Raw genomic sequence first — 22,530 nt, forward strand, 5'->3', positions numbered from 1 at the left:
GCACATGTTAATCCCAAACCAGTAGCGGGAGTATCCATTTACACCACTTACTGGTATGATAAGCATGTCTGTAAAAATTTTTTTTTTTTTTTTTTTTAATCCCTCTGTACAAGATACAGCTGTGGCCTGGAGGAAATTTCTTCAAATTGGTGCAAATGTCCACCTGGACTCAAAAGATAAACTGAATAAATTAAGCACTCACCTTAAAAACCTGCCCATATCCAATAATTGATATGCTTAATATGACAAAACTTAACACATCTAATGTGATGAAGTGATACCTCCTTGTATCCAAAAGGTTACTGCCTTTTCTGTCTCACCAGCTGTCACTATCTGGATCAAAAGGCTTTCATAAATCAAATCACATTTTGAAAGAAAAGTGCAACTAGAGCGGGCTGTTAGAATTCTACAATGTTCCTTAGAAACTCAAATCAAAAAATTAGCCATGTCTTTTTTCCTTGTCTTACATTGTGTTGCTTTTGGAAAGACCACCACAGGTTTAAACAATATCCACTGATGTTATATTGTTTCTTACTGAGCCAATCATTCAATGTTATTCAGGTATTCCTCTGGAGTCCTTGCCTGCAAATGTATGTCAATTTAATAGCTGTTTCATCAGGGATGGAAATATTTTTCTCAAATCATTGTCATCACAAATGTGTAAATTGTATCAAAATATCTCAGTTCTGCTGCTTGTAAATTAAATCTGCTTTGTGTTGGGTACAACATATCTGACAATATAAAACCAGGCATTAAGCTCTTATAAAAATGATGAATTCTTAGGTTGAAGAGGTTTTCACAGAGCCATGTGTTTTGAAAAATTTCAACCAACATGTCATTTTTGTGATTGAAACAAAAATTATATAAATTAACAAAGCTCGAGCACTAAGGCTTTAAAATATTTGGTGGCTTGGACTGTGTCTACCAAACGGATAAGTGCAAATACAAATGTAATACAAAGTGTGGCATACAGGAGAGATGAGAAAGGGTCCATGTAGTTAACTGAATTCATCAAGGGATCAATTTATAATAGGATTAATTGTATTCTCATGTACTGTTAATAAAAAACTGTCTCAAAATATCTAAAAATCTGTGTAATTGACAGTTAACAGACAATTAAAACAAATTTCCTGTACTTTAGGAAAAAAAACTTAAGAGGAATCGTTCAAAACTATTGTGTGAAACAAATCTATTTTTCTCCTCAGACTTCTCTCTGGACCTCACATGACCCCTGACCCTTAGGTTGGGAGCACTGATATACAGTACGTGATGATTGATGCCTTGTTTGAAGCAAATTCATCGTGAATATTTCAAGAATAAACCATCAGACACGTCTACAACTCTGTTGATGTCAGATATGGAACACTTTGTTTTCTTGCGGAGGTAAAATTTCTGAAAGACAAAGTTTCAGTTTTTTAGCTGGCTGAAGCCGGTTCTCTTGCATTGCAGTATCTCCTTGTACTACGCCTCATCCATTCTTCCTTTAAAGGACAAGTTCATCCAAAAATGAAAAGTCATTATCAACTCACTCCCATGCTGACGGAATGTCAGACAAGGTTGTCCACCAAACATTTCTGGAGCTTCACAGCAAAACAGCATTGCAGCATTTGTTGGGCTCTGTCTTATCTGGCTCGTTTTCTAACTCCAGATGTGCTCTGATGTGTTTTTTCTTGATTAATGCCATATTTTTTTAAGCCTCCTTAGGCTGACTGGTGCACCTTCACTCCAGTCTCAGTTACTGAACTCTCTAGCTCCTTCAAAGTTTTTGTTGGATTATTGGTGGCTTCCTTTACGAGTCTCCTTCAAGCTCATACACTGAGTTTTGAGGGCTCGACAGCATTCAGTGCTTGGGTGTTGATCCAACAGTACTCACTGGGGTATCCAGACACTTGAATATTATTTTGTACAGACAAACAGATTTCTACAAATTAATGTGAATTAATTAAAAATATACAATGTAAAATAAGTGATTGTGTAAATTCAGCAGAGGTCCAGCCAATTGGTGCTAGTAGTCTCACAATTCGTGAAATGGTGATTACCTAACAACAGCGAATGTGACTCAAGTGAAGCCTGATTGAGACCTATCCACACAGACTCAGTGCTGCATCTACTAAATACTGATTTGAAAGGGGTGAATATGCAGTGACTTATTTTACATTATATATTTATAGCTAATTCACATTACTACTACCTATTTTATATTGACCATGATTCCATTTATAAAAGCAATAAAAGTGGAAAACATCCAAGGGGGTGAATATGTTTTATAGGCACTGTAAGTGCTTCATAAATGCTTCAACAAGAACAGGAGAATATTGTACTAAATTGCACAGGAAACAAAAAACAGGGTGAGTAGATGCTGCAGAAAAAAAAATTACTGATCAGCTATTTACAAATTGTGTAATTGTATCTTTCCAAGAATCTGTATGGGTTTAACATGGTGTTTCATCCTTTCTGTCTGTAATAAAACACGCAACCACCAGGCTAAATGTCCCTGTATGTTCAAATATACTACAGTATCAATAAAGTATTACGATCCTGAACCTAGTTGAAGGTCTGAAGTGTAAACTTGGTTTACAACCTATTGTTGGTTTGTAGGAATTTAGACTGCTGAGATCCCTCATACTCATGCGCTTTATGTAGCTGGGTGGCTATGAGACAGAAGCAGCACGGTCTTAACAACAACTAAAATGATGTGCTTCATAGTGTTAATGTCTAACTGGGTTGTTTTCTTAACTAGCAATGTGAAGCTCATAAACTTACTAGTCTACGCTTCCTATCAAAAATGTTTTGTGTAACCGGTTCAGACAGTGCCAGAGTAAATACAGTATGTTCTCATTAAAAAGCATATTGTATATCATTATATCATTAAAATGTCAATCAAATCTGCACATATATATTCACAGTCACACTCATGTTGGGTTATTTATTGATATACGGAATTGTTAACATTTGTATTTTGTCAGCCCTGTGTTGTATAATGACCAAAAAATGACCCTGAACCTTGAATATAAGATAAAACCTTGGTTTAACCAGCATGCCATGTCTGTGTCGTTAACTTTAGAAATGCACAAACTTTATGATCAAAATCAGATCTTTTGCACGACATATATACACTGACATAGTATGATAATAGTATACTTGGTCCCATTCAAAATGAATAAATATAAAGCATAAATGAAAACTTCCGGGCACGGGTTGCTGAAAGCCCTTTAGTTTTATTTGACTTTAATGGTTATGTCATCAGTCCCAGTGCCGGCCCAAGCCTTTTGGGGGCCCTAGGCAGAATTTGATTTGGGGCCCCCCCTCGTCACCTATGCTTGACAATTATTGACACACTGTCACACTATAATGTTACATTATAAATTGTAGGACCCCCCTACCTTATTGAGGGGCTTCCTGTCAAAATCAGACTCAGAAAAATTAATCCACGCAGTAATCCAGTAATCTAGTAGACTAGATTACTGTAATGGTTTTTCACTGGACTCCCAAAATCAAGTATTCAGAGGTTACAACTAATTCAAAATGCAGCTGCACATATTCTCACTGGTACCAAGAAATATCAACACATCACACCTGTTCTTAAATCTTTGCACTGGTTACCTAATAGTACAAGAATCGATTTCAAAATACTACTCCTGGTTTACAAAGCACTACATGGCCTTACACCTCAGTACATCACAGACATGCTCATCACCTACACCCCAACAAGAACACTTCGATCAACAGGCAGTGGCAACTCACTCATTCCTCGCACCAGATCCAAAGAAGGGGAGGCGGCCTTTAGTGTATATGCCCCACGAAAATGGAACACCTTGCCTGACACAGTTAGACATGCCACATCAGTAGCCATCTTTAAAAACAGATTAAAAACATATCTTTTCTCAACAGCATTCTGTTGAACTGTGTGTGTATGTGTGTGTTTGCATGTGTCCATATGTGATTGTGTGAGTGGGTGCGCATGTGTGAGTCTAAGTGTGTATGTGCTGAAGATGACATATATGATTGTTTACTTGCACTTGAGTCTGCCTTGTGCATGAAATGTGCTTATAAATAAAGCTGAATTGAATTGAATTGAATTATTTGTACTAAAGTGGATGCAAATGGGGGAAGGGGGGTCTGGGGGTCCTCCCCCAGAAAATTCTGAATTTGGTAGATGTGATTTCATGTATTCTGGTGCATTTTTGGGATGGCCAGCTGGAGAAGGGCAATACCTAAATTGGTTAAGATTCATCGCCTTTTTCTTTTTGACTTATTGAGGTAGTGACTTCTACTGTTTAATGTATTTAATATGTAAAATAAAAAAATCAATTTTGTTTTCTCGATTGGAGCAGCCGCTTAGTTCGCTTATGCCTTGGGCCAGCCCTGATCAGTCCAGAGGTCATGCTTTCTCAGGCACATTTAAAATTTGAGACATGGAGCTGTACAAACTATGACCATATTGATCGAAACTATTGCGCACGGGGAGCTTCATATCAAAAAAACAGAAAACCCGCTGAGTCAGCTCTGTTTACTTATGCCCCAAGTTGGACTTCTGACTCTCAGGTACCATTGTGTTACTTGTCCGTCTGGGTCACACTACTCAGGTCTCATATGAACGAAAAAATGTTTCTGTTCATTGCCATTTTAAGTTTTTCGTTAACTTTGGCCAATGTTCAGACAGGGCCCGATAAAGACTCCTCGTACGTTGCTGCTGTGTACGAGCACAACTTAGTCCTGAACCCGGACCCTAGTGTCCCCCTGTCGCGCACCGAGGCTCTCCAACACATGCAGAAAAACTTGGACATCTATGAGGAGCAGGCTGCCCGGGCCGCTCAGCAGGTATGGTCAGAACAGTAAAAGACTTTACAAGTGTTTGATTTTTCTGTCAAAGAAACTGTTGCTTATTGCTCCCTTAATAAATAACAGCTCTGTTTATCTACTGTGGTATCCATTGAGGTGTCTGTGTCAGTACACATACTGAGCTATGACTTAATTGTAACATGGTACTTCTGTTTGTTGGGTTTAAGGAAGGTGTCTGATGTTGAGGAGATCTGTGAGTAGAGCCCATAGTTATTAGTCAGCTCTACGTGTGTGCAAAAGGTCAGCTGGAGGACAAGATACTAGTGTTGTGACGTTCACGAACGAACCGATTCTTTTGAACGGCTCGTTAACATGAACGATGGGAACCGAGTCGTAGCTGGGAACCGTTCTTTTTTTTTTTTTTTTTTTTTACATCACTGTGTGTTTCACGCAGATGCACACAAAAGCTCCTCCTTTGCTCCTCCCCTGAGTGGGACAGAGAACAGGAGGGAGAAAAAAGTTACATGGGGAGGAGCGCAGCCCAGCTGCACGGTGCTTATTAGATATGCAAATGTAGCATGACGCCACCTGAGTTGTGCAGGCTGCCTTTGCGTAAAAAAAAACAAACCCAAAAAACCCAGAAACACGTGACTGCCCCTGCCTCGGAGAGCAGAGCAGCTGCAGCAGTCTTAATTAGGAGGACAGTCAGTCTGTCGTGTGTCGTGATAATCAATCAAGTCTCAATCTCAAATCTTTCAATCAAGTGATCACAAGTGGTTTTATGCTCACACAATTAAGTGTGAGCATAAAACTACTTGTGATCACTTGATTGAGAGCATTGACTCTTTTGTCTTGATACTTTTTTTGTCACAGAGTTCTTGACTACAGTAGAGTAATAAACCTGTCTCCTGTCACATCTTTTTACTCTGCCCTCATCTTCCCTTGGTCAGGGTGCCCAGATCCTGGTGTTTCCAGAAGATGGTATTCATGGTTTCAACTTCACCCGTTCGTCCATCTCCGGCTACCTAGAAACCATTCCTGATCCCCAGCAGGAGAGCTGGAACCCCTGCACAGAGCCAGACAAACACACCAACACTGAGGTGTAAAATCATACTTGTAGATTTAATTTTGGCATTGGTGGGCATCCAGACATGACACCACTAGGCTGTCCAGAGTATTCAGTCAAGCAGCACCAGTCTGAATACAAATCAGATTTTGTGTTTCACAGGTTCTCCAGAGGTTGAGCTGTATGGCCCGCAATAACAACCTCTACCTGGTGGCCAACATGCCTGACCGGCAGCCCTGCCCCCTGAGGCCCGACCCTTCCTCCTCCTGTCCCGCTGATCGACGCTGGCAGTTCAACACCAACGTGGTTTTCAGGTGCAGTGTGGACCTTAGAATTATTTAGCCAAAGTCCTGCAAGTGCACCAATTAAGGCACCATCTCCTAGCATATGTGAACTGTTCATAGTATCTTCTTTCACACAGTTCAGATGGCCTGCTGGTGGCCCGCTACCATAAACAAAACCTCTTCTTTGAGGAGTCCTTTGACACACCACCACAACTTGAGATGATCACATTTGATACACCTTTTGCTGGAAGGTTTGGCCTATTGACCTGCTTTGACATCCTCTTTCATGAGCCCACAATTACCCTGGTGGAGAAGGTAGATTAACAGCCACTCAAAATTTGTACCGAGCTCTACATCCCTTTGTTTGGTCTTATCTTTCCTAACTTCAGCCTCTCTGTCGACCATTTTCAGGGTGTGCGTCAACTCATCTTCCCCACAGCTTGGATGAATCTGCTCCCCCTACTGGACTCAGTGCAGTTCCATCGGGCGTTCAGTTTGGGTGCCAATGTCACCCTGCTAGCAGCCAACCTTCGTCACGACCAAGAGAACATGAGAGGAAGTGGTATCTACACCCCTTTTTCTGCCACCTACCACCACGCCAATAAAGGAGACCCGGAGGAGGGCAGACTGCTGGTGGCCAGGGTGCCAGTCTTAGACCCACTGTGGCTGAATCAGAGTGTGGCCATGGAAGAGGGCGTAGTTAGGGATGACTCCACATCCTCTACAGCTACAGGCTCTGAAGCCTGTCAACAAGAGAGCTGTTTTAATTCTCCTCCTCCTGAAATTGCTTCTTCAGTCCCTCCCTCCTCCGACACCTTCATCTCATCCATGATGTTTGACCAATTTACATTTGTCCTCTTAACCAAGACAGAGGGGGAAGTGAAGGTGTGCAATGGCACATTTTGCTGCTATCTTCAGTACAAGCGTTCACCTCAGAGCGGCAGTAAAGAGCTCTACGCATTGGGAGCCTTTGCAGGAACACACACTGTGGACGGACGCTATGCCCTACAGGTATGAATGAGAAGAAGTTTGAATATTTAAAACTTCCTCATGAAACTCCTGACACATTTATCATTATCTGTGTTGCAGGTGTGCGCACTAATCCGCTGTGCAGGATCGGACGTCACTTCCTGTGGACAGGGAGTGGAAGAGGCTGAGACTAAAATTGACTTCCTGTTGGAGGGGAAGTTTGGGACCAAATATGTGTACCCATCAGTTTTGGCTAGTAAACATGTCCTGGAGCAGCCAGAGCATCTGGAAACAGCTGCAGATGGCAGAGTGAGCATGAAACACTCCAACATGACTGCTGGGCTGGTTACTGCCTCTCTGTATGGACGAATGTATCACCTGGACAGAGAATGAAGTAGTTTGGGAACTACATGTGTGTCAGGAGAAAAGTATGAGAGTACATTTTTAAAAAGTCAGTTACATACTTGACTTCTGTAATGTACACCTTGAAATAAAAAAACATCAACAACAAATGTCTTCATTCATTACTGAATTTATAAAGCTGGTCACACACTGCTGTGGGATGGCATCCCATTCATCAACCAGCATTTGTCGCAAGTCAGCCAATGTGGTTGTGTTGGTCACTCTGGCGCGAACAGCACGCCCTAGCTGATCCCACAAGTGTTCAATGGGGTTGAGGTCAGGACTGCTGGCAGGCCATTCCATCCTCTCCACTCACAAATTCTGGAGGTAGTCTCTGAGAAACCCCACTCTGTGTGTGACCAGGCTGGCGACCAGCATGAGGAGGAGGTGCCAGGCTGTTGTGGGTGTGGATGGTTCTTCCACACGCTACTGAGGCTCCTGTTTGTTAAATTAATAAATTGGAAATTGCTAACATGTCTTGTTTCTTCAGACTTCAATCATCCAAACCACCAAACAACACCAAACAAGAGTCATTAGCAGAATAAGCTGTTTGGTAGAGAAGATTTGGCAAATTTTTTATGGGCGCAAACCAAATACTCAGCTCTGCTGCTCATCCCACAAATGCATGTTCCTTACAAATGTGACACCATTTAAAAGGGAAATAAACAGGCTTTCCAACGGTATAAGATTAATTGCCAAGAAGCATTGTTACAACAAAGAAGTAACCTACCAAGCACAAATGTCCTTACTTTTTGTGCTATTTTAAAATAGTTCTGTTTCCTATCTTGTCTTTAAAACGGACTGAACTTTTACTGCTTGAATCAAGCTGGAACCAGTCTGCTCAGTTCACACCCTGGTCATAATTTCTCTTCACAGAGACACAGTCCTGCATTTCAGTCCTGCATTTTCTTTAAGTTTCACTTAAGAACATTTTGCATATTGGACCAATACAGAATCAATATTAAGTACTCATTTTGAAAAACAATACTCAAATTATAAATTATACTGTAGTATTTCGTCAGTACCTATAGAATACAGAACTGGTTTGTAGAGCCAACAAGTTGACAGCAATTAAATCCTGTGCTACCATAAGTTAATTATGATGTAACATATTTCTTTGTTCTTACTGTATGTAATAGAAATAAAGTCCAGTAAGGACAAAAGCTTTATGTCTTTTCTTATGGCAGCTATAACGATTATTTATTACAGTTGTGAGAGACTTTGGAAGGCAAGTTACACCAACACTCCAGTGATTTATTATGTATAGGCCCATGTCCTCTCCTTCATGATATGATTTGGAAAAAGAACGTATCGACATTTGTTTCTGTCTTTACTGAACATACAGACATTCAGCTGGTGGACATGGAATAGATAATTCATGGTTCCACTGTGAGAAGGCTTGTGTTGTCAATCATAAAATACATTAATACACTAATCTGAGTAAAGACTGTACCTGTCATTCAGAAAAGTCCACACTCACCACTGTTTTTACAGTTTTTATTGGGAATTTTGGCAATCACACTTCCGTGGAAAGCAGACTTACAAAACAGTTAATACGTAATAGTAATAATTTATTCAAAATGATAGTACAAGTTAAAAACCAGCAACGTGTTGCAAAAACTGAAAATATAACGTTTGTAAGGGTAGCACAAGATTTTAAATTAAAAGTGGTTGTCACCTTGTGTATGTGAATGTTGACAGTAACTTCCAGAGACATCAGATCACAACGTTTGGAGATACCTTGTGTGTAAAGCTGACACATGACTGGAGTGAAAAATGGAGTGTCCAACATGGAAAGCATGAAAGTACTAGTACATTTCATGGCAATTTTCCAATGATAATATGATATTTCTTTCTACAAGTAAAAATTTGCTGCTCACCAAAAGATAAAGATTTGTCCTGAAAACAGTGAATATCTACAGCAAATTTCATGCACAACAAAAAGAAAGTAAATCATAGAAGTGCTCAGACTACAGTCTGGTAGTTTTGCCTTCTGCAGGCTTGTTTGCTTGACTTTGCTTCATCAGGATGATCTTCTTTCTGTTGGAGGAAGAGAAAAAGGTTTTAAATTATAGTTCAGATGGATAGTTTCCCACTGTGGGGTGTCGTCTTATGTTACCTTTTCTATATGCAATGCAACGTGTTATCAAGAGACACCCTCGGTTTACACTTTGCTTACCTGTTGCCCTCGGCCTCGTCAGTTGAATCAGGAAGCTCTTTTCTCCTGGTCTCAGGCAGCAGGAAGCTGAGAGCTCCACTGATCATACAAAGGCTGCTGAAAACGATGGTGGGTATGGACTGGTGGTACATGGCCAACATGTTGAGCAACGGAGACAGCAAGCCACCAGCTCTGCTTGCAATGGAGCCCAAACCAGAGGCTGTTTGTCTATAAAAGAAACACACAGAGCTCAGACATGCACGGCTTGCTTAAGTTTTTCTGCAAGGCCCTTTTTTTCATAACTCAATGAAAAAGTGTCTCATTTAAACTTAATTGAATCTAATTAACTTTTTAGTTTAGATAAGTAAGAGTGCAAATAATACACTACATACACATCTGTCCCTCAATTAAAATAAGTAAAGAATAGGAACCAAGCCTCATATTTAGTGCTGGGCTAGACAGTTTATTCTGAAAGATAAGTGCTGTCAGAACCAATAAGAGGCAGGTACTATTTTACTATGTTTACCATGTAATACTTGACCCATTGTTGTACTTAAACCCACAACTAATTTGACTAATATTGTGGCTTTTATAATCTGAACACGATACAGTGAGATGGAGCGACTCAGCTTACCGAAAAGATGTTGGGAAGAGCTCCTGAACGTACACATTGCATACGGACCCTGCCCAGTTTATGAAAAAACGTCCTGAGGTTACTAGCACGGTCACAGCAACAGCGTTACCTTGAACAGAATAACACAGAGTCAGATACACAAAAAACTACAGTATAGTGGGACGTAGTGTCTACAGCCAGGCTGCCAGCTCTATGAGGATGTTCTTAAATGAGGTAAACCATCCGATATTTCTTGTTATATTTCACTGAGGACTTAACTGGTTCAATGACCTGCCAACCACCAGTGCGATCGTCACCGTATTCTTCCTCTTCTTCTGCCACTGCAAGCTTAGGTATTTTTATTCTACCTTAGGTACAGTTTAAGTAAATGCTATCATCAGCTTGGTGGCATGGTCACAATGACTGCTATAAGGGTAACTTCACCAATTGTACACATTAAAGTGTGGTTACAGGTCTTGGGGAGTGATACTGTATATGTGAAAAAAGTAGTATAAAGCCTTTTGTGGCTCCAGAGGAAGCTGCATGTAATCTGATAAATTGCGTCCAGTGATGTCACTTAGTGCCCAGTTGCATTATGGGTAATGTAGGCACCATGTTTTAAAAAGCAGTCCACTGGCCTAGCATTGCAGTCCTATAATACTGCTGAGTCATTATGGACAGTTTAGAAATGAATGATCAAAACTGATGCAGCAGAAGATATCGCCTTGTCAGAACCTGGCGCCTACATTACCCACAATCACTGGCTAATGATGTATCTTGACATCTAAGTACCATGAAAGTCTGTACCAAGCTTATCACAATCCAGAGACATTTCAGTGTGAACAAAAGCACTGCACTGACTAACTAACCAACATATCTTTGCCCAGTCGCCAGGGGAAGAAGAAACCCCATCTGAGCTAGAACATCTGAAGTTTTTACCTTGAGGAACAGCTAGGATTAATATGCACAAGAATCCTCCAATGAGAAGTGTTGCCATCAGTGATATTTTTCTCCCCAGTGCCTCTAACAGCCAGATGCAAAGTATATGAGCTGGCAGCTCAGTCAGACCGAACATGAGCTGCGTCAGGAAGATGTCCAAGCCAAAATTTCCCACATTAAATGAAAGGCAGTAGTAGGCAACATTCAGTGAGAACCTGCAGATTTCAAAAAGAAAACAAGCATTAGTCATTAAATAATACAATTTTAAATGTTTTATCACTTAAGAATCTACACACATTATTCATTGACTCAGTAGTGTTTCGTATTGTAAAATGTAACTTACCATGCCAATAGTATCGTAAAGAAATACTTCCTAAGCACAGACGATTGGATAAGAATTATTATGCCTCCCTTTTTCTCAGTTTCTTTCTTAACAATCTGTAATGCACAGGGAGTTGACACAATATCATGCTAACGTTTGCATGTTGCACGCTAGCAAATCATGTAATCCAACAGCCTTGCAAAAAGTATTCAGTTTTTGTTTACACTGTGTCAGAGAGGTGATGATAGATACACATATAGATACAGATAGTGTTAACTCTTCATGTACAGTAAGCCATTCTGGTAATTTGTCCTAAATAACTTACTGCAATCCATTACTGACTGTTGTGTTTCCAACCATCTCTCTGACACAGTCTACTGTATGTAGCTGAGGTTCTAGCAGGGCTGTTCATTGTATGTCAGACATTTTCTTAATAGTTTTTCACCATATAAATACTGTATGTACACCATGTGTTTGCTATTATTCCATTGAAGCATTGTTAACAATGAAGTGTTATGTGAAAGATAAGTACATTTTTCAGCAGAGACTCTGATATAGGGCGGTTGTTGATGGCTGCCACTTTGGTAATCAGCTGTTTAGCCTCTTCTATCCTTCCTCTGCCCAACAACCACCTGGCTGACTCTGGAATAAACCTGTCAGAGAAATGGACCGTGAAACTTTAGAATAAACAATAAATTACATTTAAAGCATGAGAATGTAATGAAAAAGAGGTAAAGCACACCATATGTAAATAGAGATCACTGCAAATGGAGCAGCTGTGATGAACTGAGCCAGTCTCCAGTCTCGGATGAAGTAGATTACACCAGCGAGGACACACTGTCCAACTGCACCAAATAGCTGAGTCACACATGCTCCCCATGATCGCTTAGACACCCCGATCCACTCAGTGGCTAGAAACAGGAGATCAATGACAGTTAACCTGAGTTCATCACCGTAATAGCCCTACTTCTGCTGAGAATTAAAATGTAGTAAAATGTAATCAGACAAATGAAAAAACTGAAACCATCTATAAATAATAATCCATAATGGTACAATGTGTGAGAACTGGCCACTGAACTGGGACTAGGGCTGTTAACACTGCTAGCACAGGAGCTTTGGACTAGCACAGGCTGGTGCTAGGCAGTTAGCATGCTAACTTCAGTATATACACTGAACAAAAATATAAACGCAACACTTTTGTTTTTGCTCCCATTTTTCATGAGTTGAACTCAAAGATCTAAAACTTTTTTTATATACACAAAAGATCTATTTCTGTCAAATATTGTTCACAAATCTGTCTAAATCTGTGTTAGTGAGCACTTCTCCTTCTCCATCCTACCTCACAGGTGTGGCATATCAAGATGCTGATTAGACAGCATGAATATTGCACAGGTGTGCCTTAGGCTGGCCACAATAAAAGGCCACTCTGAAATGTGCAGTTTTGCTTTATTGGGGGGGTCTCAGCGGGTCAGAAAACCAGTCAGTATCTGGTGTGACCACCATTTGCCTCACATCTCCTTCGCATAGAGTTGATCAGGTTTCAGCAAATCAATACATAGACATCATAACGTCAAAACTGCTATTTTTTTCTCATTCTACATTGTGCAAGTAGGGAACAGAAGTTACTTACTAAGTTATCTTTGACTGTGTTCATATCAGGATAACACTCATTTTGATGCTTTTATTTATTTAATGGTAAAATAATAAGTGATTAGACCTATTTATTGATTATTGATTGCCCATATGTGTATTGATTGGCCACATGTGGATAAGGATAAACAAGTCAAAATGTTATCCACCATCGTTCTTTTTAATGTGTTGTATGATGACCCCAATGAAGGCCACAAGAAGTTGGTCTGGCAGTAAAGTTGTTCTTTAGAACTGTGGCTGGAGTTTTGACCTTTTCAGTTATTTATCTCTGCAGTAGTCTGAGAAAGTACAGGGTGTCTTTCCTTTATGGTTTCCTTTTAAGTCCTCTGCAGACTCAATCATTATCAGACATCAGACATATTATGTAACAGTTTGACCTTGCATAAGAGCACTGGCAGAAAAGTTTTGGTGAGCCAGCATATTGTAAAAGTAAATGAAAATTCAACATTGTTGAAAAAAAAACAAAACCCTGTTCAAATGTAAGATGATTGCGTATACTGTACCTAATATGACGCCATTCAGTCGAAAACCTCCATAGCCAATTCCCACCATGAACTGCGATGCTAGATATAAATAGAAGTTGGGACACAGTCCAGTTGTTACAGAGAATATGAGCATCACAACGACGGGAATCTGAGCTGCTCGTTTACGACCAAACCTGGAACAGATAAAACCCCTCTGGTCAGCTGATGTGATTTTGTGTTGCTCTATTGTGTTTAGATTTGCACTGAATTTATTGAGTAGTTTCAAGTATACTTACGATTCAGCAAAAGGTCCAAATAAGAGACAACCAACAAGAATGCCAGCCATCAACACTGTTTGTGCCACTTCCAACAAATTGGTCTTATCACAAACTAGATCGAACTGTAGGAACATTAAACCAAATTGTTAAAAAAGGATAATTTTATTAAGATAATTTAATATTTGTATCATAAATGGCCATGAGACAGACCTATCACTTACATCAGTGACTATGGTGGCTTCATACAGCATGTTGTAGTACACCCATCCATTCTGGCACCCTGCTGTCTCATTGAGTCCGTTCTCCCTGATGGTACCAATGTCCCAGTCCACAGGAACGAACATCCGACACCTGCTGAAGGTCCCATCCTCCTCCCGGGGAAGAGTCAGGTTCAGCTGCTCATCTGTAGTCAGGTTAGGATCAGCCCTCAGGATCCAGTCTGTGTTACAGTGCCGCTCTGGATCTGACTGGATAAAAAATACACTGGCAAAATGAAAAGGCAGAATAACATTTGGGAAGCAAAGAGCAAAAAGGGTGACCTTCTGAAATAATCCAAACTCTCCGATACTCCGGAGGATCTCTCCAAACTCAGCCATATTTGGGGAGCTGGCTTTCAGTTAAGTGATGCTGCCAGAGGACGACCTTTAAACAATGTCCATTAATGTTTAAACCCTTGAGTGTATCTCTTAGGAGGAGTGACGCAGCATTTAAATGGATACCTCATTTCACAAAAAGAGCTACTTTTGGGATTCTTTAACTAGATATGTACCTTTCTCTGTGTTTCTATGACATCCTCATTACACCTTTGTACTTTGGTCTGAAGGCAAGAGTTAAACTGACTCCAGCATTCATTGATCAACAACTTTTTAAAAAATTTTTTTACAAACCCACCAGTATTCGTGTTTCAACTTCAACTTTAACTGAAAAATCAGTTATCTTTTAACACAGCCACTATAACAGACAGTGTATACAACTTTGCTTACAGGTAATGTTGAATTGTCATTAACTTTTACAATATGCTGACTCATCAAAACTTTTCTGCCAGTGCTCTTATGCAAGGTGAAACTGTTACATAATACGTCTGACATCTGATCATGATTGAGTCTGCAGAGGGCTGAAAAGGAAACCATAAAGTAAAAATTGTACTTGTTTTCTGACATATTTTAGTTTTTTTAAATTAAGTTCTTTCTGTTTCTAACTTGCCCATTAATTCTGACTTGTCTCTGACACCGTGTACTCTCAGACTAGCGCAGAGGTAAATAACTGAAAAGGTCAAAACTCCAGCCAAAGTTGTAAAGAACAACTTTACTGTGAGACCAACGTGCTTCAGCATGTGGGTTTCATTGGGGTCATCATACAACACATTAAAAAGAAGAGTGAAAATATGTACGGAGTATGAAACAAAATGTTTGAATTTTTTTCAACAATATATAAGACAATCATACACATACTGACACATACAATCACATTCAACATACATGTATAAACACACATATATACACTGTATAGTATATGTGTAAGATTAAACTGCAGGTGTTGCAGAAGTTTTAACCTCTTAGGACCTTTTTTCTTTTCCATGCACCTTGAAGTAAGTGAATAAAATTTCATTGATATTTATTTTCCCTTGTTGTATGGAGGTAACCCAAAACTAAAGGAAAGTAATCAAGATACATCACTTCAATATTTTTTTAACAGGTCATTAGTGACTGTATTGGAACACGTCTTTAAAGACACCTCCCCAACCCTGGTCTTGTGTTATGTCAAGCCTACATTAGACCAACCTGAAGTAAAGCCTACTGTAGTTATCAATGAATTATCAAGTCTGCCTGGAGAGGAGAAGTCATGGTGATCAAGAGCAATCTGTGGATAACATTTTGACTTGTTTATCCTTATCCACATGTGGCCAATCAATACAAATATGGGCAATCAATAATCAATAAATAGGTGACATCACTTATTATTTTACCATTGAATAAAGAAAAGCATCAAAATTTGTGTTTAACAATAGAACAGGACAAACAGAAAAAGACAATGGTAGAAACAGAAGTGGCAAGAGTGGATATATATTGACAGATAAGGTTGTGGCAGTGGTGGAGTCGGGGTGTTTGAGGGGCCGGGGCGAAAATAAGCATATGGTGTAAGTATATGATGTGATTCAGATGATGTGGTGATCCTGGTGAAGATTTTTTTTCTCAAAAGTTCTGTCCATTTCTACGGACTTCCCTTTTATTCATGTGAAATACAGATAACATACATCACAAAATTACATCGAGGCCTTTCAAAATATTCAGAGGTAATGCTGTTGAGCTGCTCACAAACATAAACCCTGTGACAAAGGGTCACAAGTAAAAGTAGTTTGGGAGCCGACGTTTCAGATGAGACATTATTTTAAATGTAGCTTTAGACACAGTTCTTCAACTGGAAAAACATGCAGTAGTATACAGATACAAATACAGTGTATTGCATTCTGGTATAGCCGTCTAAATGCCTGCTCAGCATGACACTCAACAGCATGTAAACGCATATACATTTGCGTCACTGCTGCACGGCCCTGGTTTTCAGACCGATAAGAAGTTGTTAAAGGGCAGCTGCAGGTCACAACTCATTCTTCACCCCTGCTGACAAGCCCAACAATACAACTCTGTGCGTAACATTTTTTAATCATTAAGCTGTGACCAGTAAGATATGGAATTTCACTGCACTTCTGCCTGATTTAGTCTTAAAATGTCCGTTGAGATTCTTCAGTCATTATAATGGACAAGGTATATCTTCTGGAAACAGTACGATAGAAACAAATGCATGTTTGGATGTATTTATTGAATTATCTGCTTTAACATTCAAAGTCAAAAAGATGAAAATATTCCACTTGACAATACATACACAACAAAAAGCTGTATAAAATACAGTATTCTGACTAGAGTTTAGTGCATTTGCTGCTGTTGTGTTCAGCCACGTTGGAGTCACTTCCTGCTTTCTTGGTGGTTAAATTCCTATAAAGAAAAGAAACACAACATTTAGATTACTTAATTCTGACCTTGACCTTTTATCTATCTGAGTAAAAAATGTTATCTTATCTCAATGATTGCTAGTGAGTTCATGTATGAGCAGTTTCAAGTTTTGGTACAACCCCAGAAAAGTTAAATAAAAAACAAAATGCTAATTACTACTTAAAGTAAGAATACCACAAGGACAGGTATTGAGTACTGTGACAAGTGTATCAGGAATATACAGTGGTTGAACTTGAATATAAATATTAAACTGGTTATTATGGTTGCTGATTATTTGCCAGACCCAGTGAATAAGTCATATTAATACGTTTTTATGTGGACAAATCTTTTTATTTTATTTTAAATATAATACATTTACAGAGCTTGTAGAAAGGTACAGAACAAAAGTATCTCTTTTCTTTAAAAACATGATTATGATGTGTTTGTCAGGTCCAAAATGATTGGTCTGTTAATGTCCGTGTAAAAATTCTGACAGTTGGTTCCAGCTTCTAACAAGTTTATCAGTCAATAGTATAACGCCGTTGGTATCACGTAGAATCCGCGTTTCACCAGCATCAAAAACAGATCAAGAGTCTTGGTAGTTGTTTGTAAAAAAAAATTTAAATGGCCATGAATAAAGACTAGGTTAATATGGCACGTCAACTACCACTGCCTCCATACTTTCCCTAGTACTGTTAGTATTTAGAGATTATATTCTTGCTGAACTGATCTAAAATTGCACCATTAGTAAATAAGATGTATTGACAATAAGGAGGGAGACTAGCGCTAGATGTCTCCTCACTGTAACACTGTCCACGATACTTATCTCTGCTCATGTATGCTTCTAGATGCTGATAATTACACTCCATCACTTTGATGAGCAGACTGATACTTTTATATCTGTCCATTAAATATGAAGCTTCCACAAACAGCCAATGAGCTAGGCTTAGAATAAAGACTGGAAACAGAGCGTTTAAGATAGCTTGGCTCTTACTGAAGGTTAGAAAATTCACCTACCTTCACCTCTAAAGCACACAAAAAACATGTATAGAATAGAAGAATAGAATAGATGTTTATTGTCATTGTTTCAAAAACAACGAAACATAGATAGCAGCTCTTAGTCTGACAAATAAATATCAAATATAAATAAGTATAAAAATAGATAAAAATAGTCAAATATATACAACAAGATATACAAGTACAAAAACTAAAGTGGACTATTTCTTGGCAGGGTGCAACTAAAATTGGCCCAAAATTGTATTTTTTACATTCCTGTCCTAGACATAACAAGTTAATCAGTGAAGTTTAGAGGAGCAAGTAGGAGGATTTTGTTTCCCGTATTTGCCAAAAGGTTTAACCATTTGACTCTCCTGAAGTTTCCTGCAGTTATTGTTGTGAGTGCTTGAGAGTCGGTAATCATCAGATTCACCATAAACACATTTTATAGGTCTACTGCCCAAACAAACTAATAAAATAAATAGTGCTGATGGCTGCCCTGGTTAGCCTGTATCTGAGCCCTGAGGAGAGCCAATATTGCCCTAATTCCTCAATAAATCAAGCAGCTTGCTTACCTGTTGCCTTCGGCTTCAGCAGTTGAATCTGGAAGCTCTTTTCTGCAGGTCTCAGGAAGGAGGAAGACAAGAGCTCCACTGACCACCACGAGGCTGCTGAAGACTATGATGGGTATGGACCAGTTGTATGTGGCCAACATGTTGAGTAATGGAGACAGCAAACTTGCTACTCTGAAGGCTATGGAGCCCAAGCCAACCGCTGTTTGCCTGAGGGTAGAGCAAATATATGCAGTGTTCATGTAGAATATATATAATTATACATTTTGAATACTTTTATTTTGTGTACCTGACAGAAGTGGGAAACAACTCCTGAATGTAGACGATACATACTGACGCAGACCAGTTCAAAAGGAACTTTCCAGTGGTTACCAGAGCTGTGATAGCAACAGCGCTGTCTGGAATTAAATGTGACAGTAAATTATATTAAAACACTGGAAGTATTCATCATCAGCACTGAACATTAAGGACAGAAATTTCACCTTGAGGGAAAGCCAGGGTTAGGAGGCAAACAAAACCACCCGTCAGGAGGGTTGATATCAGGGATTTTTTTCTCCCGATCAACTCCAGAAGCCAGATACAGAGGAGATGTGCTGGTATCTCTGACATCCCAAACAGGAGCTGAACCAGGAAGATGCTCAGACCAAACTTACCCACATTCAGAGAAAGACAGAAGTAGCCTAGATTTACCGAAAACCTTCAAACCACAAAAAACACAAATGTGATGCAAAGTGTGTATTAAATCATAATAAAAACTACAATCCAAATGGTGTTTAACTTACCAGGCAAAAGATAATATCAAGATATATTTCACCAGGACTTTGGAGGTAAATATTGATTTGATTCCTCCTCTGTGGACTTCTTGTTCCCCAGTTACCTGAAGGGTAAATGTATTATTGTAATACAATAAAATATGGCTGCAGTTGGTAGTTACTATTCTACAAAAAAGGCAGGAGTTACAATTAATCTGAAGGGTTAGGGTTAGAGAAAACTGGTGGTTGTTATTGGCCAGTTGCTCTTTAAATGGTTCCCAACCAGTTTTGTCTTACGCACTCCCCTTCAAGTACCACTTCATGGATACAACCCATCATGTTCCAAATATGTTCATTTGAATAGATTTTAAACTGGATGTTATTTAACACTACCAATTACATAAATCAATAATACTTTGATATATTGAACTATATTAAGGTCAGTTTGATCAAGTATTACTACTACCACAGCAGAAGGTGGACGTTTTAACCCTTTATCCCTGAGTTTTAGTGACATGACTTTTGCCATTTACGTGTCAATAACCATGTATCCCGTTACTTTTAGCCAACTATTTTTTAATTTTCTGCTTGCTCACTATATCATATTTATGGCCCCAAGAGGATAAATTGTAGTAAGTTTGATCCATATACAGTATATAATATATATAGACAGTAATGGTTTGATCCACTGGCCTGTATTTTAGCACCATCTACAGGTCAAAAACTGACAAAATCTAAAATAAATAAAGATATAAATAGATGTTTCAGTAAATAAATAAATAAATATTCTATTAAATGCACCAAAAATAATAGTGAAAATAAATGTAGGTATCAATCAATTAATTAAATGTGACACAACTTGATATTTCTGTTTTAATTTGCTTCTGTATTTATTCAAGTTTCTATTAATTCCCCTATTTATTAACTTTCCTGTTTAATTTTCAGTTATATTTATCAAATTTTTCACTCTTGTTCTGTTAGATACACCTACTATGATGTCAGTTCAACTGATAGGTGAAAGGCCCCATTACACGCTTTGAATGACAGCCCCCTCATTTGCATAATGAAAGAAAATAAATAAATAAATAAATAATGAAAATACTGGGATGCAAAGGGAAAATAACACAGAAATTAAAAACTTAAATTAAAAAGTTAGAAATTAATACAGTAATAAATAAAATGAAAATGAAAAAAACGGGGAAGTAAATTAATAATAGAATCAATACAAATGTAAATACATACAGAAGCAATTAAAACAGGAATATCAATTTATGTCACTTATTAAATTACCTAATTTATTTTTTATTTTTTTACTTTGGCAGATCAGTCCACACCACTTAGGACCAAATTCCTTCAAAACTAATGCAGCCTTACTTGTATTTTGTATTAAGTGTCTGTCAGAAAATGTTAGCATGCTAACTTGCTGAACTAAGATTAAGAACATAGTAAAGATTACGCCTGAGAAAAATCAACACGTTAGCATTTTCATTGTGAGCATGTTAGCATACTGCTGTTAGCACTCAGCCCAAAGCTGTGACTCAGTACGATCTCACAGAACCAATAGCATGGCCATGAACTGTTAAGTGTTGTTTTCCAACAGGATTATTAAAGTCTCATTTGATCTAATGTAATTAAAACCAAATCTGACTAACCTCCTCCAGTAGATTCTCTGGGATTTTCTTTTTATTGATTGCTGCCACTCTGTGTATGAACTTCTTTGCTTCTTCGGTTCTTCCCTGTCCAAGCAACCACCTCGCAGATTCAGGAATAAACCTGAAAAGATTGATAACAATCCAAATGTAACCAGGTAACTAGAAAGGTTATGCATTATCTCATTATGTGAGGTAACACTGGACCTATGAAGCCAAGATACAAGTGGACACAAGTGGATAAAACTGGATTTGGCCAGGTATGACCAGGCAGTGTGTTAATGTACAAATACAGCACTGTGAGGTCAGAAAAAAAAGAGAACCAGTATGAACAACACATACCATATGTACAAGAATACAAACGCCTGCCCTCCTGCCATGACATATTGTGCTATTCTCCAGTCACGAATAGCATAGACCAGACCAGCCATGGCACACTGTCCAACAGCTGCAGACATCTGGGCCAGACAGGAGGCAAAGGACCTTTGAGTGACCCCAATCCATTCGGTAGCTACAAACACAGTTTAAACACCAAAATCACTGCAAAGCTGGAATGAACAGGATAATTACACGCTTGTGCTTTTGACCATTTAAAAATCAAAGAAATATTGGTAATATAAACAGATTTCATACCTAATACAACAGAGTTGATCCTGTATCCTCCAACTCCAACTCCAACTATGAACTGTGACACTATGTAAATATAGAAATTTGGAGCCACACCAGCAACTATGACAAATATTAGTGCAAGGACGACAGGTAACTGGACGGTTCTCCTGCGGCCATACCTAGAGTTTGGAGAGTTGGTGACTGTCAACAAATAGTGTGAAGCACACGACCTAATATATCTTTTTCTGAAGTCACTTACGATTCAGCTATAGGTCCAAAGATGAATGAACCAACAAGAGCACCTAACAGGAAGACAGTCTGCACAACTTCAACCATGGTTGACCTGTCACAGACGAGATCAAACTGGAAAACAACAGTCAAGATCAGTAGAGCTGTCGGCACATGATACCAAGAAGAGAAGACAAATCACACATCATACTTGACTTACATCAGTGACTATGGTGGTTTCATACAGGGTCTTGCTGTACACCCATCCATTGTTACAACCTGTTGTCTCATTGAGTCCATACTCCCTGATGGCACTAATGTCCCAGTCCACAGGGACGAACATCCGACACCTGCTGAAGGTCCCATCCTCCTCCTGGGGCAGAGTCAGGTTCAGCTGCTCATCTGTGGTCAGGTTAGGATCAGCCCTCAGGATCCAGTCTGTGTTACAGTGTTGCCCTGGATCTGACTCTATAAATAGAAAACTACAGAAAAAGATGGGGAATAAGAAATTTGGGAAGGCCAATCCAAAAGTGAGAAGTTTCTGGAAGAGACCAAACTCTCCTATAGCTCTGAGAATCTCTCCGAAATCCACCATTTTCACACAGCAGCTGATGTGTGAAACAGACTCAGGAGGTTGGTCTTGTCATGTCTCAGATGATAGTCAAAATAAATGTTTAACCATCGGACTTAAGTCAGTAACTAAATGTTTGGTGACACACATTTCAGGGCAAAATGTAAACCCTTTTCAGTAATAGATGACCTGTTAAAGCAATAAATAATGAAAACTGGGCTTTAAAGGTAAGATTTATG

General features: G+C 39.0%; 2 protein-coding genes across 2 annotated transcripts; one reads left to right on the forward strand and one right to left on the reverse strand.

Annotated features, from left to right (window-relative positions):
* Positions 1–3,686: 3,686 nt before the first annotated feature.
* LOC311266083 (biotinidase-like) lies at positions 3,687–7,520 on the forward strand (the record flags this gene model as incomplete). The annotated part of the gene is made up of 7 exons (XM_084368267.1): positions 3,687–3,827; positions 4,660–4,821; positions 5,733–5,882; positions 6,011–6,162; positions 6,270–6,447; positions 6,544–7,143; positions 7,222–7,520. 7 exons carry the CDS (start codon positions 3,687–3,689, stop codon positions 7,492–7,494), a joined length of 1,656 nt encoding a protein of 551 aa, XP_084224393.1. The 3' UTR covers positions 7,495–7,520.
* Positions 7,521–9,473: 1,953 nt separating this feature from the next.
* slc22a13a (solute carrier family 22 member 13a) lies at positions 9,474–22,315 on the reverse strand (the record flags this gene model as incomplete). The annotated part of the gene is made up of 20 exons (XM_084368268.1): positions 9,474–9,543; positions 9,683–9,889; positions 10,296–10,404; positions 11,214–11,428; positions 11,557–11,651; positions 12,068–12,188; positions 12,278–12,446; positions 13,689–13,843; positions 13,946–14,049; positions 14,149–14,533; positions 16,843–16,917; positions 18,486–18,692; positions 18,772–18,880; positions 18,965–19,179; positions 19,265–19,359; positions 20,887–21,007; positions 21,226–21,394; positions 21,517–21,671; positions 21,752–21,855; positions 21,941–22,315. 20 exons carry the CDS (start codon positions 22,313–22,315, stop codon positions 9,474–9,476), a joined length of 3,255 nt encoding a protein of 1,084 aa, XP_084224394.1.
* Positions 22,316–22,530: the final 215 nt, after the last annotated feature.

Source organism: Pagrus pagrus (genome assembly GCF_965226575.1).
Source record: "Pagrus pagrus genome assembly, chromosome: 12".
NCBI lineage: Eukaryota > Metazoa > Chordata > Actinopteri > Spariformes > Sparidae > Pagrus > Pagrus pagrus.